Source organism: Macaca mulatta, chromosome 12 (genome assembly GCF_049350105.2).
Source record: "Macaca mulatta isolate MMU2019108-1 chromosome 12, T2T-MMU8v2.0, whole genome shotgun sequence".
NCBI lineage: Eukaryota > Metazoa > Chordata > Mammalia > Primates > Cercopithecidae > Macaca > Macaca mulatta.
In genome coordinates, this window is record NC_133417.1 from 135,450,143 (window position 1) to 135,463,840 (window position 13,698).

Consider the following 13,698-nt stretch of genomic DNA (forward strand, 5'->3'; position numbering starts at 1 on the left):
CTCCTGGGCTCAAGCAATCCTCCTACCTCAGCCTTAGCTGGGACTACAGGTGCACACCACCATTCCTGGCTGATTAAAAAAAATGTGTTAGAGATGGGGTCTTGCTATCTTATCTAGGCTTAGAGTATTTTATTTCTGACACCTTTGGTTTATAGCCATCCAAATATCCAGATCTTTTTTCTAAAACACATGGACATGATGAGCTTTTTCATTTAATTTTTATTTTAGAGTCATTTGCTTCCCCATCCCAAATTAACTACGAAAATTGTTTTGAAGATGCCATGCCCAAATGTGGAGGTGACTCAGAGCTGGGAAACTCAGAAGCTCTAAGGTGAGCCTCCAGACAGGGAAAGTCTGCAACATGTTGACTGAGAGGGTAGTAGAAATTCACTTGCTATTTAACTCTCTCTTGAGATTTATTCTTGGAGGACAGAGCAAAAGTCCATTCTGAAAGACAGAAGGAGTCAATGAATGAGGTTATTCTGGAGGTTTTTCTTCTGTAGATACTGGCCTTCCCACTTCCTATGAGTATCTGTACCCAGACATCACACTGGATCTCAAACCCAAGGCGTCAAAAAGAAAAATTAGCTCCCTCCCCCAGTCAGTTTTTCTTCTGGACCTCACTTAGTGATAAAATCACTTTTCCCCCCTGTCACTCAAACCCATGACCCAAGTTCTTCTTTCTTACTCTTTCCCATCCATTCCTTTCTTCTTCCATTTTTCCTCTCTAGATAAAATCTTTATGATTTCATCCTAGTGATAATTTCTTCAGTGTTACTGAGAGGGGCCTTGTGTTGGGTCCTGGGATCACAGAGACTAGTTCTCAGGACAGGAATAGCCTGCTGTGGACGTGCAGCAGAGAGATGGACCATGGACTGGGCAGTCTGGAAATGCTGCAGGGGGCCAGATGAGCTGGCCTTGAATAAGTGTCAGGTAGAGGATGCAGAAGAGCGATTGCAGGCATCTGTTCAGCTAGTTTCTTTTGAGCATCTTACATCTCTCTTGACCTCAAAGCCCTCTGCCTGCATTTAAAGTTCCTGCACTCCTTTACTTGCATTTAAAGTTCTCCACCATCAGGAACAATCTGTGCTCCTAACTTTGTCACCCACAATTTTGTTTCTATGAACATTTAACTCCTTTTAAATCATGCTCTTGAATCCTAACGGGAGCTCTTCACATTTCTGCTGTTAAAACCCCACTTCTCCTTCAAGGATTTAAACCCGTCACCTATCTGTCGCTTGTCATTATAATACTTTCAGCAGCTCTGCTAGGGTCGTTCCTCCGCAACGTATACTCCGATTCCAGTTCTTTGTGTTTCTTCCTTTTCCTTCCATTTCAAATTCTTTTAGTGTTAACCAAGTTCCATCCTCATTCTGAATGCACTTCACTGAGGATCCTGTAAGAAAAAGAAAGCCCATTCTTGGATCTACCACCATTCTCTGTGAATTCACCCTAAACCTCTTCATCCTAATTGTGGCCTTCTACCTTTCCAGGTCAAGAGAGACTTCCTCTGTGAGGCGGAAGCAGTAGCAGGGGAGTCTGAAGGCCTCCCCTCTTGGACTGAAGCCAGCCCTAAAGCCTGACTGAGTGGTGAGGGGGTGGGACCGATTTTGCATTCATGTGGTGCCTACATGCACCAAGGACGTGGCTGTCAGTACAGCAGGGCCCATGGGTGACTTCCAGGTGGGAGTGGAGTGATCTGGTTGCCAAAAATACCATGATGTGGAAGAGTTTGGAAATTCCTTCCTAAGAAGTGTCTCTTCTTCTGCAGCCTAGGGTCCATTTCCTGATCAATTATACACCCAGGTATTTTCCTCCCTCCTAGTGAGTCCTTCATCTAGGGATTCCAAAGAGCAGAAGACCAAGGAACTCACCGTGTTTCATTTTCTTCTTATATAAAATCCCTTTCGCCTCACCACAGGTCACGGGGAGCTTAGAACAGTGAAAATCCACAGGGTCACTTTTGGGTTTTCCTGAAAGTAGAAGAGAACAGTTTCATGTTATTCAGTCTTCATCCCATCTTCCTTTTGAATTCTCCCCTCCATGAATTCCAATAATGTACAGGGTACTGGGGAACATTCTCTGGTTAGTTTGCAGGAACTCTTTCATCTCGAGTGGCAAATAAGCTCTGTGTACACAGCAGCCTGCAACAAACCACCACCACCGCCACCAACACTACAGCCAACAAAACATTTTAGTAGAACATATAGGGCTTCTTCAGTGAATGTGTCTTAATTTGCAAGTGAATTGGCTGCCACCGAATAGTCTTCTATTCTATAAGCGTCCTGCTGATCTCTCTGTGCTGATGGAAGTTGCCTACCTAAAATATTTCTTTGCATTCATGTTGCCAGAGGAAAAAAAATCTTCATTTATAATCTTATTTCCTGATTCAAATGAAGACTTGGGTGAGTGAGGTGGCTGGCACTGAGAGGATGGTGTCAGTCTTAATTATTTGCTGTTTCTTTTCATTTTATTGCTTCCCTGCTTCTTCCTTGATGAATAAAAGAAAACCCTGGAGAGCTCTGAACTAATTTCCCAGTTTCTCACGGAGCGGTCTGGCAACTCAGAATCCCTGGGTAGAAATCTGGAGTTTAGATTCAGGAGAAGCAGTTGCAAGAGGGTTTAAAATAAATCTCAGCAATTCCTGCTGCCTTCCCCTCCAACCTCACTATGGGTGAATTCATTAAAGAAAGACAGCAGGGGCTGTTTCTCTGGGGAGAAATGAAGGGGCTGTCCATGTCTTATGTTGAGTTATAGAGGATATTACACCTAAAATGAGCCTAGGAGAACATCTGGTCCAACTCTCTCCCTTGCCTCAAACGGTTATTGAAAGAGCTAAAGGAAAACAAATGGCAAAACAAGAGCATTGATGGAAAGAGGAAGGAACAGCATCAGTGGTGAAGAAGCCATTCATTTCTCTGGAAAGATACAAGGCAGGTAGAGTCAGACTGAGAAAGGAGGGACACTGAGAAGTGAGGATGTAATCCCCCCGACAGAACCCTACAGGATGCCTGGCCTCACAGGAGCAGAGGCTGGCAGCAAGGCTAGGCATGGGGGTGGAAGGTAGGGGGTGTGTGGGAACTTAGGGTGGGAAAAACTTTGTTTCAACAGCAGCCCTCTTGCATGGAGGGGCCAGCTCCACCATTTGTCTCTAGACTCTACTCAGTAAATATGGCACAGCAGATGAGAGCGTGTCCTTGGGAGCCAGACTAGGGTGCGGGCAGGGGTGGGGATGGGAGGGGCTTATAATCCTGGCTCTGCCACTTACTAGAAGGATTACCTAAGCGTGAATTACTGTTATCAGATTTGAGTGGGAAACTTGCTGCCGCAGGTTCCTAATGTGGGTGAAAGGCGGAGCTCCAGGTGACTCTGGACCACTGTTGCAAACCTTGAGGGAGATTAGCACAGCTATGGGGACCTTCTACAGTTCTCTGTCTCCAGAGAAATGTCTTCTCTAATTCCCTGTGGTGAATATAGCTTTAGTGAACACAAACGTCCCAAACACATTCACAAGCAGATGAGGGAGCAGGGGGTGGTTTTGGGGGCCACGGGTAGCAAGCGGATGTGCAGAGTCATGGGGACAAGCATCAGTCCCTTCCTTACCCAGTGGAGGCAAGTCATCAAGTGAAGTGGGGCTTTTAGGCCCAAGGACTTCCAAAGCCAGCTGTCCTATGCCTCAGGGCAGCTTTCTGGCCTGTTCCCAATAGTGCTGACTTTGACTCAGTCTCACCTACTCATCTCAGCAACCAGGCCTTGAAGGATGAAACCCTGCAGCCCCAGGAACCCTGTGGGGGATGCTTGGGGCTCTCTAACATCAGCTGGTTCCTTTGTAAAGTGAGCTGCAGCAGCGGTGGATTTAGGTCCCCATTAGGAAGCGTGAGCAAACAACGAGGAACCTGCTGTGAAAAGCAAGCAATTAGAGAAGAGAGAGCTCAGGGAAAGGAAAAGCAAGGTGGAGAAAATTAAGAAGAAAAGCTGAATCCAGACGAGAAATAGCGGCATGGTAAAAAACGAATTCATAATCCAGAAGATCAACTCCGGGAATTCCTACAGAATGTGGGGAAGAAGCACAAGGTGGAAATTATGCATGGAAAGACCACAGTCCTGGGGAATGATTTGGGAGCTCTATGATGTATACACGAGGGGTGTGGGAAGGGGATGGCGGGGGGTGGAGATGGAGTGGTGGGGGGGTGGAGATGGGGTGGTAAGGAGAAAAGTGATAGTCAAGGAAATAGTAAGAGCAGCAGATGCACTGTGTCGTCTATCCTCACAACAATGTGTAAGAATGAGAAGGCAACGACTGTCCCCATTTTATAGATGAGGGACTTGGGCTCAGATGTGGAGAGAGAATTGCCAGTGGTCACCACATTACATGAGGTGGAGCTGGCACTGGAATTGAGACAGGCCAGACCCAGTATCTAGCACTCTTTCCACATCATCAGAAATGCCACGAGACTCCACATCATACAAGCGACAGCAGCACAGATACTCGGTGTTTAATGAGAAGTTACGGATAGGGCAGAAGGGAGAAGAAACTGATGCTGAGGGACAACTGTCAACGTTTGCCAGGGCTCCTGCCTCCATCAGTGTTTGAGACGAGGTGGAATTTGGGTTCATATACATTTTTCGTGTAAAGGAAAAAGGGCTGGAAATTGGAACACACAGGTTGATTTTAGCTCATTCAAGTCTTTTACCCTTTAATTGAATCTGTAAAACGGGCTGATAACACTTACTTATTATGGGAATTAAATGGCAAAATGTGGATCACAGTGCTTTGCCAACTGTGATGTAAGGTACACATTTATATGTTCATCAGGACCTCTGCATAAAGTTGATGGGTTGTGCCCTGAGCAAGGACTCCATCCTTAAGGGGTGCTCTGATTCATATTAGAAACAGAATCAGTGTACCTGCTTAGTACAACAATCTTCCAGAAGATGGCAGAAAAGGGTTTGGTTTCAAGAATTGGCTGTGACAGATGAGGTAGTGAATTGAGGTAGGGGCACCTTTTTCTAACTCACACACATGCATCAGATGGGCCCAGATACTGGTGTTCATAACTTGATGAAGAAGTACCAGCTGTGTGAGGCATGGGGAGCTGGACATACAGCAACGCGCAAGACCCATCCGCTTACTGACCTCACGTGACTTTTGCACAGTGAACAGGCTGTGCACAGATCATTCATCACAGTTAAGATAAGTGCCATGAAGACAAAATGCAGGTCTCCACAAGGGCATGTCAGGGAGACCCACCCCCACCTGCTGGGAGAGAGAATGCTTCCCTGTGGAAGTGACATTTAAGGTGAGGTCTGAGGGCAAAGGTCTAATATCCAGAATTTACAAGGAACTTAAACAAATTTACAAGAAAAAAAACCAACACCTTTAAAAAGTGGGCAAAGGACATGAACAGACACTTCTCATAAGAAGACATTTATGCAGCTGATAAACATATGAAAAAAAGCTCCACATCACTGAGCATTAGAGAACTGTAAATCAAAACCACAATGAGATACCATCTCATGCCAGTCAGAATGGCGATTATTAAAAAGTTAAGAAACAACAGATGCTGGCAAAGCTGTGAAAAAATAGGAACACTTTTATACTGTTGGTGATAATGTAAATTAGTTCAACCATTGTGAAAGACCTCGTAGCAATTCCTCAAAGACCTAGAACCAGAAATACCATTTGACTCAGCAAGCAATCCCATTACTGGGTATACACCCAAAGGAATATAAATCATTCTATTATAAAGATACATGCATGTGTATGTTCACTGCAGCACTATTCACAATAGCAAAGACATGGGCTCAACCTAAATATCCATCAATTATAGACTGGGTAAAGAATATGTGGTACATATACACCACGGAATATTATGCAGCCATAAAAAGGAACAAGGTCATGTTCTTTGCAGGGGCATGATTAGAGCTTGCAGCCATTATCCTCAGCAAACTAATGCAGGAACAGAAAACTAAACACCGCATGTTCTCACTTATAAGTGGGAGTTAAACAATGAGAACACACGGATACAGGGAGGGGAACAGCACACACTGGGGCCTGTCAGGGGAGCAGGAGGGAGAGCACCAGGATAAATAGCTAATGCATGTTGGGCTTAATACCTATGGGATGGGTTGATAGGTGCAGCAAACCACCATGGCACACATTTACCTATGTAACAAACCTGCACATATATCCCAGAACTTAAATTTTTTTAAAGAAAAGGTGAGGTCTGAGGGTGTATAGCAAGGAAAGGGAGGAGGATAAGGGGATTAGCTTTGGGGTTGGGGGGGTGAGTGGGGAGGCCCATGTGAGGAGGTACTGAGCAGTAACGAAGTAGCAGCATTCAGTATCTGATGACCTATGCTGTGAGGAGTCAGGCTGATGTGACCCTAGAGACATGGGTAGGGGTGGTTTATGGGTGTTGGTGACATCCTGTGTCTTGAGTTGCATGCTGGGTATGTGGGTGCTTTTTCTGTGTGTGTGAATCCATCAAGCTGTACTCTTAGGATACATGCATTTTCTGCAAGCACATCTACCAGTGCTACTCAATGCTCCAACCTACGACGGGACAGGGGCTTGATCAGAATCAATGCACTGCTGTTGCCACTGAGGAGTCTAGCTATGAAAACAGTGTGCTTAGCATCACAGTTGGTTTACAAGCTCCTTATTCTCGTAGACCTGCAACCAACATGCTTGTCAATGACACCAGTCTGGGGTTCTCACCTTGCGTAGCACCTACTATACTTCGATAATGAATGAAAAGGGCCAAAGTGGCTGGAGACTAAAAAAGGAAGAGAGGGTGACAAGAAATGACGCTGAAGAGGTGAGGTATAAAAGCAGAAGAAAAATAAATGCAAGAAGAGGAATGGGAGGGAGAGGACAGAGATGCAGAGAGGCCGGAGGGACAGAGAGGCTGAAGCAAGCCCAGGGTCCCAACCAACACAGGAAAAGGAACGAGAACACTGTCAGGATGTGCTTGAATAAGGGTTTCCTTTAATTCCTAGAATGGAAGACATAGAAGTTTATTTTAGAACTTGACTTAAAGGTTTAGTGATCATCCTTAATCATTTTTGGGTCTTTGTACAGCTCTGTGTTAAAGAATCCTTCCAAGTATGGAAATAGCCACCGTGCACAAGTGGGTGGGTTGTTAGGCTGGCAGCACTCCTGATGCACCCAATTCAGCTGGTACCCATGAGGGTGGAGAACAACTTCGGAGGAGAAGGACAAGGACGGTGGAAGAAGGGAGAGAGAAGGAGACAGCGGGTGGAGCCTGCAGCAGAGGCCAGGGCTCTGGGGAACCCAAGAGGGAGGCGCTGTGGCTTGCTTGCTTGCTTCTTCAGTGAATATTTTTCTGAAATTTCCTTTCTGAACTTGAACAGATATCTTTTTCCTTTTTCTTTTCTAAAAACAGAATTAATAATCACTTATAGCTACAAACGTAGATTTATAAGACTCATATGTTAACAATCTTAAAGTATTTTTTCCTGTTTTTCTACCAGTTTGGAGAGACAAGTTACATATGAGTCCTTACGAAAGGACTTCCTTGCAGCATTGACTAAGGAAATACAGCAAGCTCATGTTAAAAGACAGAAAAACTAAAAATACTACAGAAGCCAAATTTCCACGAATCAATATATATCAATACATTTACTACAAATACTAGAATAAAGGGATGTACAGGAGTCCCCCCTTATCCACAGGCCATATGTTTCAAGCCCTCCAGTGGATACCTGAAACCATGGGTAGTGGACACCCCTGCAGATACTATGATTCTTCAAAACCAAGACAGCTACTAAGTGATTGATGGGTGCGCTGCGTATACAGTAAGACACACTGGATCAAGAGAGGATTCACATCCCCGAGTGGGATACAGCAGGATGGTGCAAGACCGTCACGCTACTCAGAACAGCACATAATTTTTAACTTATAAATTGTTTATTTCTGGAACTTTCCATTTAAGATTTTCAAACTGCAGTTGACTCCAGGTAACTGAAATCATGGAACAAAAACCTGCTTATAAAGGGGGGCTACTGTATGGCCTTATAAATATCACATAGGAAGGGCTTTTTAAGGAGGAAGTAATGGGCATAAAGCAGTGGTTAACACTGGGTGACTTTGCTCTCAGGGATATCTGGCAATGTTTGGAAATCATTTTGTTTGTCAGGACTGGGAAGCAGGTGCTACTGGCATCTAATGGGTAGAGGCCAGAGCTGTTGCTAAACATCCGATGACACACAGGACAGCCTCCGAAGCGAAGAATTATTCAGTCCAAAATGTCAATAATGCCAAGATTGAGAAACTCTGGCATAAACCATACTGCTAAAGGTAAACTGATTTGTCTAGCTAACTAAGCAGATGGCTCCACAACCAAAAGCTTCTTAAGTTCAAAGACAGAAACAAAATCAGAAAAACTGCAATAATTATAACAAAGGGTTAATCTCCCTAACTGATTAAACAAAAAATGGCCATTCCTATAGAAAAATGGGCAAATTCAAACAGATGAGCCTCAAAAGAAAAAATTCCAATGTCAAATTTATTTAAAAAACAGGTAAATTGGTAAAGATAGGCTAGGTAATGCTGTGGTAATTCACAATCCTCCAGATCTCAGTGTTTTATTACAGGTGTCAGCAAACTATGGTCTAAGGGCCAAATTGGCCTACTGCCTGTTTATGTAAATAAAGTTTTATTGGAATATAGCCACACCCATTTCTCTATGTATTTGCCTCTGGCTGCTGTCACGCTACAAAGGCAGAGTCAAGTACGTGCATCTTCTGGTCCTTTTTGGAAAAAAATTGCCAAGCTCTGGTTTACAATGACAAAGGTTTACCTCTCTCTCATGCTGTTTGTTCATCATAAATTAGATGAGGCTCAGCCCTACATCACTGACACTCATGGCTCCTGCAGACAGAGCAGCCTCTGTCTAGAACATTCCTGGTCTTGGGCAGACAGAAAGGAGACAAAGGGGCTTTTAAAGCCTTGGCCTGAAAGTGGCTCTCTAACTTGGGTCCACATTTCTTTGGCTAAGTTATCACATGGGCATTCCTGAGTCCACAGGGCAGGGCTGTGGACTTCTGAGGAGGTGGGGCACTGGAACACTGGAGAACTGTAATATAACCTACCACAGCATGTTCGATCACCTGCCTAGTGCAAAGAAATTCAAAGGGAAACACCAGTGAAATATCACTCTTCACCTTTGGCAGTCATCATAGACACATCTTGTTATTTCTAGTGTTGGAGAAAATGGAGGGAAAAGGTGTCTGTATGATGTTAAAGGGAGTATAAACAGATAATTTAGGCGATTTGACAACAAATATGTCCTAATTTAAAAATGCAGACTTGACCAAGCAACTTTACTTCTAGAAATGAAACATTAAAAAATAATCTTGCAAATGTGTCCACTCTGAGGACTGGTGCCACTTCCAAGACTGGGTTGGCCAGAACCAGAAAGGAGTCTCCCAAACTCAAGAGAGTAGTGGCGACTCTAATCATAGAAATGAAAACAGCAGACACTGGGGAGTGGTCATGTAAATCCACATGGCAAAGCCAAGGTGAACTGCACCCCGAGAACAGTTCTTCCAACAACCACTGTCACATCAACAGATCCATGCTCTGTCTTCATGTCCCTCTTATCTGTACATCTCCCTCCTTCTACTATCGACTTTACATATCTATCTGACCCTGTACATGCTCCAGGAGACCCTCATACATTGAGCTATTCAAATAGCAGATTTCATCATTAGTCTTACCTTTTGATCTGGACTTCTGGGCACATTCAGTTCTTGCCTTTTGGATGCTCATCATGACCTTTGAGTTCCAGGTTGAGTCGTCTATCCTTCCAGTCACCTTATCCACCACTTGGAGCTTCTCTTTGATGCCATGCCCAGGTGAGGTTGCCATTGGACCAAACAGATTTGTGAATGGTTTAGTGAGCTCCCTTCTCATGTTCCCAGCCCCTACCCTTTCAGGAGTTATCTTGTAATTTCTCCATAATTCTCTCTTCTCTTGTGTGTATCTTTCTTCTCCCCCAGACTCACAATACTTCCTTCTATTTCTCTTTTTCAAGTCCTCATTTTGTTTAGTAATTATAGGTATATCAGTTAGAATGCAAGTTCCACTAGTGTAGGGATTTGTGTCTGTCTTTCTCACTGCTGAGTTCCCAGGACCTAGGACAGATACCTGGCCCACACCTTATACTCCATTGCTGAATGAATGTTTAATAGGCACTAAATTTTTGAAAATATTAAATGTATTTTTCTTTTTAGTTTGTTTTTATTTCAATAGCTTTTGGGGTACAAGTGGTTTTTGGTTACATGGATGAATTATATAATGGTGAAGTCTGAGACTTTAGTGCACTCTTCATCTGAGTAGTGTACATTGTACCCAATACATAGTTTTTTATTCCTCTTCTTCCCTCCCCTTTCTGAGTCTCCATAATCCATTATGTCACTCTGTATGTTTTTGAGCACTAATATCTTAGCTCCCACTTATAAGTGAGAACATACAGTATTTGGTTTTCCATTCCATTTCCTCACTCAGAATAATGGCCTCCAGCTCCATTTAAGTTGCTGCCAAAGACATTATTTCATTCTTTTTTATGGCTGAGTAGTACACCATGGTGTATATATACTACATATTCTTTACACATTCGTTGGTCAATGGGCACTCAGGTTGGTTCCGTATCTTTACAATTGTGAATTATGTAGCAATAAACGTGTGCAGGTGTCTTCTTGATATAATGATTTATTTTCCTTTGGGTTGATACCTAGTAGTGGGGTTGCTAGATTGAATGGTAGTTCTACTTTTAGTTCTTTAAGAAATCTCCATACTGTTTTCCATAGAGGTTGTACTAATTTGCACTCCCACCAGCAGTGTATAAACATTCCCTTTTCACCACATCCTTGTCAACATCTTTTTTTTTTTTTGTCTTTTTAATAGTGGTCATTCTTGCAGGAGTAAGGTGGTATCTCATTGCGGTTTTAATCTGCATTTCCCTGATGATTAGTGATGCTGAGCATTTTTTCGGATTTTTTTGGCCATTCGTACATCTTTTGAAATATGTCTATTTATGTCATTTGCCCACTTTTTGATGGGATTTTTTTTTTCCTGTAATGTTTGAGTTTCTTGTAGATTCTGGATATTAGTTCTTTGTTGGATGCATAATTTGCAAATATTTTCTCCCATTCTATGGGTTGTCTGTTTACTCTGATGATTATTTCCTTTCCTACAAAGAAGTTTTTCAGTTTAATTTAAGTCCCATTTATTTATTTTTGTTTCTGTTGCATTTGCTTTTGGGGTCTCAGTCATGCATTCTTTGCTTAGGTCAATGTCCAGAAGAGTTTTTCCTAGGTTTTCTTACAGAATTTTTCTGGTTTCAGGCCTTAGGTTTAAATTTTTGATCCATCTTGAGTTGATTTTTGTGTCAGGTGAGAAATAGGGATCCAGTTTCATTCTTCTACATATGGCTAGCCAGTTTTCCCAGCACCATTTATTTATTAGGATATAATTTCCCCAATTTATGTTTTCGTATGCTTTGTCAAAGATCAGTTGGTTGTATTTGGCTTTATTTCTGAGTTCTCTATTCTATTTCATTGGTCTATGTATCACTTTTATAACAGTATCATGCTGTTTTGGTAACTATATCCTTGTAGTATAATTTTAAATCTGGTAATGTGATGCCTTCTGATTTGTTCTTTTTGCTTAGGATTGTTTTGGCTATGCAGGCTCTTTTTTGGTTCCACATGAATTTTAAGATTATTTTTTCTAATTCTGTGAAAAATGATGTTGGTATTTTGATAAGAATTGCATTCAATCTGTAGATTGCCTTGGGCAGTATGATCATTTTCATATTGATTCTTCCAATCCATGAGCATGGGATATGTTTCTATATGTTTGTGTCATCTATGATTTCTTTTAGCAGTGTTTTTAAGTTCTCCCTGTAGAGATCTTTCATCTCTTTGGATAAGTATATTCCTAGGTATTTTGTTTTATTTTGTTGAAGTTGTTGTGAAAGGGATTGAGTTCTTGATTTGATTCTCAGCTTGGTCGCTGTTGGTGTATAGCAGTGCTAATTTCTGTATATTTGATTTAGTAACCTGAGACTTTACTAAATTCATTTATCAAATCTAGGAGTCTTCTGAAGGAGTCTTTAGAGTTTTCTAGGTATATGATCATATCATTAATGAACAGCAATACTTTGACTTCTTTTCTAATTTGGATGTCATTTCTTTCTTTCTCTTGCCTAATTGTTCTGGCTAGGACTTCTAGTACTATGTTGAATAGAAGTGATGAAAGTGGGCATCCTTGTCTTGTTCCAGTTCTCAGGGGGAATGCTTTAGGCTTTTTCCCATTTAGTATCACATTGACTGTGGGTTTGCCATATATGGCTTTTACAATTTTGAGGTAAGCCCCTTCTATGCCTAGTTTGTTGAGGATCTTTATCTAAAGGGATGCTGGATTTTATCAAATGTTTTTTCTGCATCTATTGAAATGATCTATGGTTCTAAATTCTGTTTTTGTGATGTACCACATTTATTGACTTGCATGTGTTAAACCATCCCTAAATCCCTGGGATTAAATCCACTTGATCATGGTGTATTATATTTTTGATAGGCTGCTGGATTCAGTTAGCTAGTATTTTGTTGAGGATTTTTGCAACTACGTTCATCAGGGATACTGGTCTGTTGTTTCTTTATCATGTCCTTTCCTGGTTTTGATATCAGGGTGACACTGGCTTCACAGAATGAGTTAGGGGATTCCCTCTTAACCTTTTGGAATCGTTTCAGTAGTATTGGCACCAATTCTTCTTTAAATGTCTGGTAGAATTCAGCTGTGAGTGCATCTGGCTCTGGGCTTTTTGTTGTTGTTGGCATTTTAAAAATTACTGATTCAATCTCACTGCTTCTTATTGGTTGTTCATGGTTTCTATTTATTCCCGATTTAATCTAGGAGGGATGTATGTTTCCAGGAATTTATTCATTTCCTTTAGATCTTTCTAGTTTTGTGCAGAGAGGTGCTCGCAGTAGTCTTGAATGATCTTTTGTATTTCTCTGATGTCAGTTGTAATGTCTCCAGTTTCATTTCTACTTTGAGTTTATATGAAACTTCTCTCTTCTTTTTTTGGTTATTTTAGTCAATGTTCTATCCATTTTATTTATCTTTTCAAAGAACCAGCTTTTTGTTTCATTGATCTTTTTTATTTTTTGTGTCAACTTTATTTGGTTCTGCTCTCATCTTTCTTTTTTTCTGCTAGCTTTGGGTTTTTCTGGCTCCTTGAGACGTGACATTAGGTTGTCAGTTTGTGATCTTTCAGAATTTTTGATGTAGGCATTTAGTGCTATAAACTTTCCTCTTAAAAGCAGTGCTTTTGCTGTATCCTAGAGGTTTTGTTAATTTATGTCACTGTTACCATTCATTTCAAATAATTTTTAAATTTCCATCTTAATTTCAGTGTTAACCCATAAATCATTCAGGAGCAGGTTATTTAATTTCCATTTATTTCTACGGTTTTGAAAGTTCTTTTTGGAGTTGATTTCTAGTTTTATTTCACTGTGGTCTGAGGAGATACTTGATATAATTTCAATATTTTTCTTCTAAAAACAACCCAAAACGGGATACATGTGCAGAATGTGCAGGTTTGTTACATAAGTATACATGTGTCATGGTGGTTTGCTGCACTTATTGACCCCCCCTAAGTTCCCCTC

The 13,698-nt window shown here is 41.6% G+C and overlaps 1 protein-coding gene across 23 annotated transcripts in view; it reads right to left on the minus strand.

Annotated features, from left to right (window-relative positions):
• Positions 1–201: 201 nt before the first annotated feature.
• Positions 202–13,698, minus strand: part of SP110 (SP110 nuclear body protein) — a 40,801-nt gene continuing 27,304 nt past the window's right edge. For 12 of the 23 annotated variants that reach the window (XM_077957796.1, XM_077957795.1, XM_077957793.1 and 9 more), the window contains 4 exons: positions 9,745–9,864; positions 1,875–1,973; positions 1,228–1,396; positions 202–447 (listed from right to left, as the gene is read on the minus strand). In XM_077957796.1, coding sequence (XP_077813922.1) covers positions 1,245–1,396; positions 1,875–1,973; positions 9,745–9,864 — 371 coding nt within the window. In that variant the 3' untranslated portion in view covers positions 202–447; positions 1,228–1,244. Of the gene's footprint in view, positions 1,397–1,874; positions 1,974–6,969; positions 7,400–9,744; positions 9,865–13,698 lie in introns of those variants that run through there. The other 11 variants (XM_077957804.1, XM_077957800.1, XM_077957797.1 and 8 more) reach the window with 3 other exon arrangements.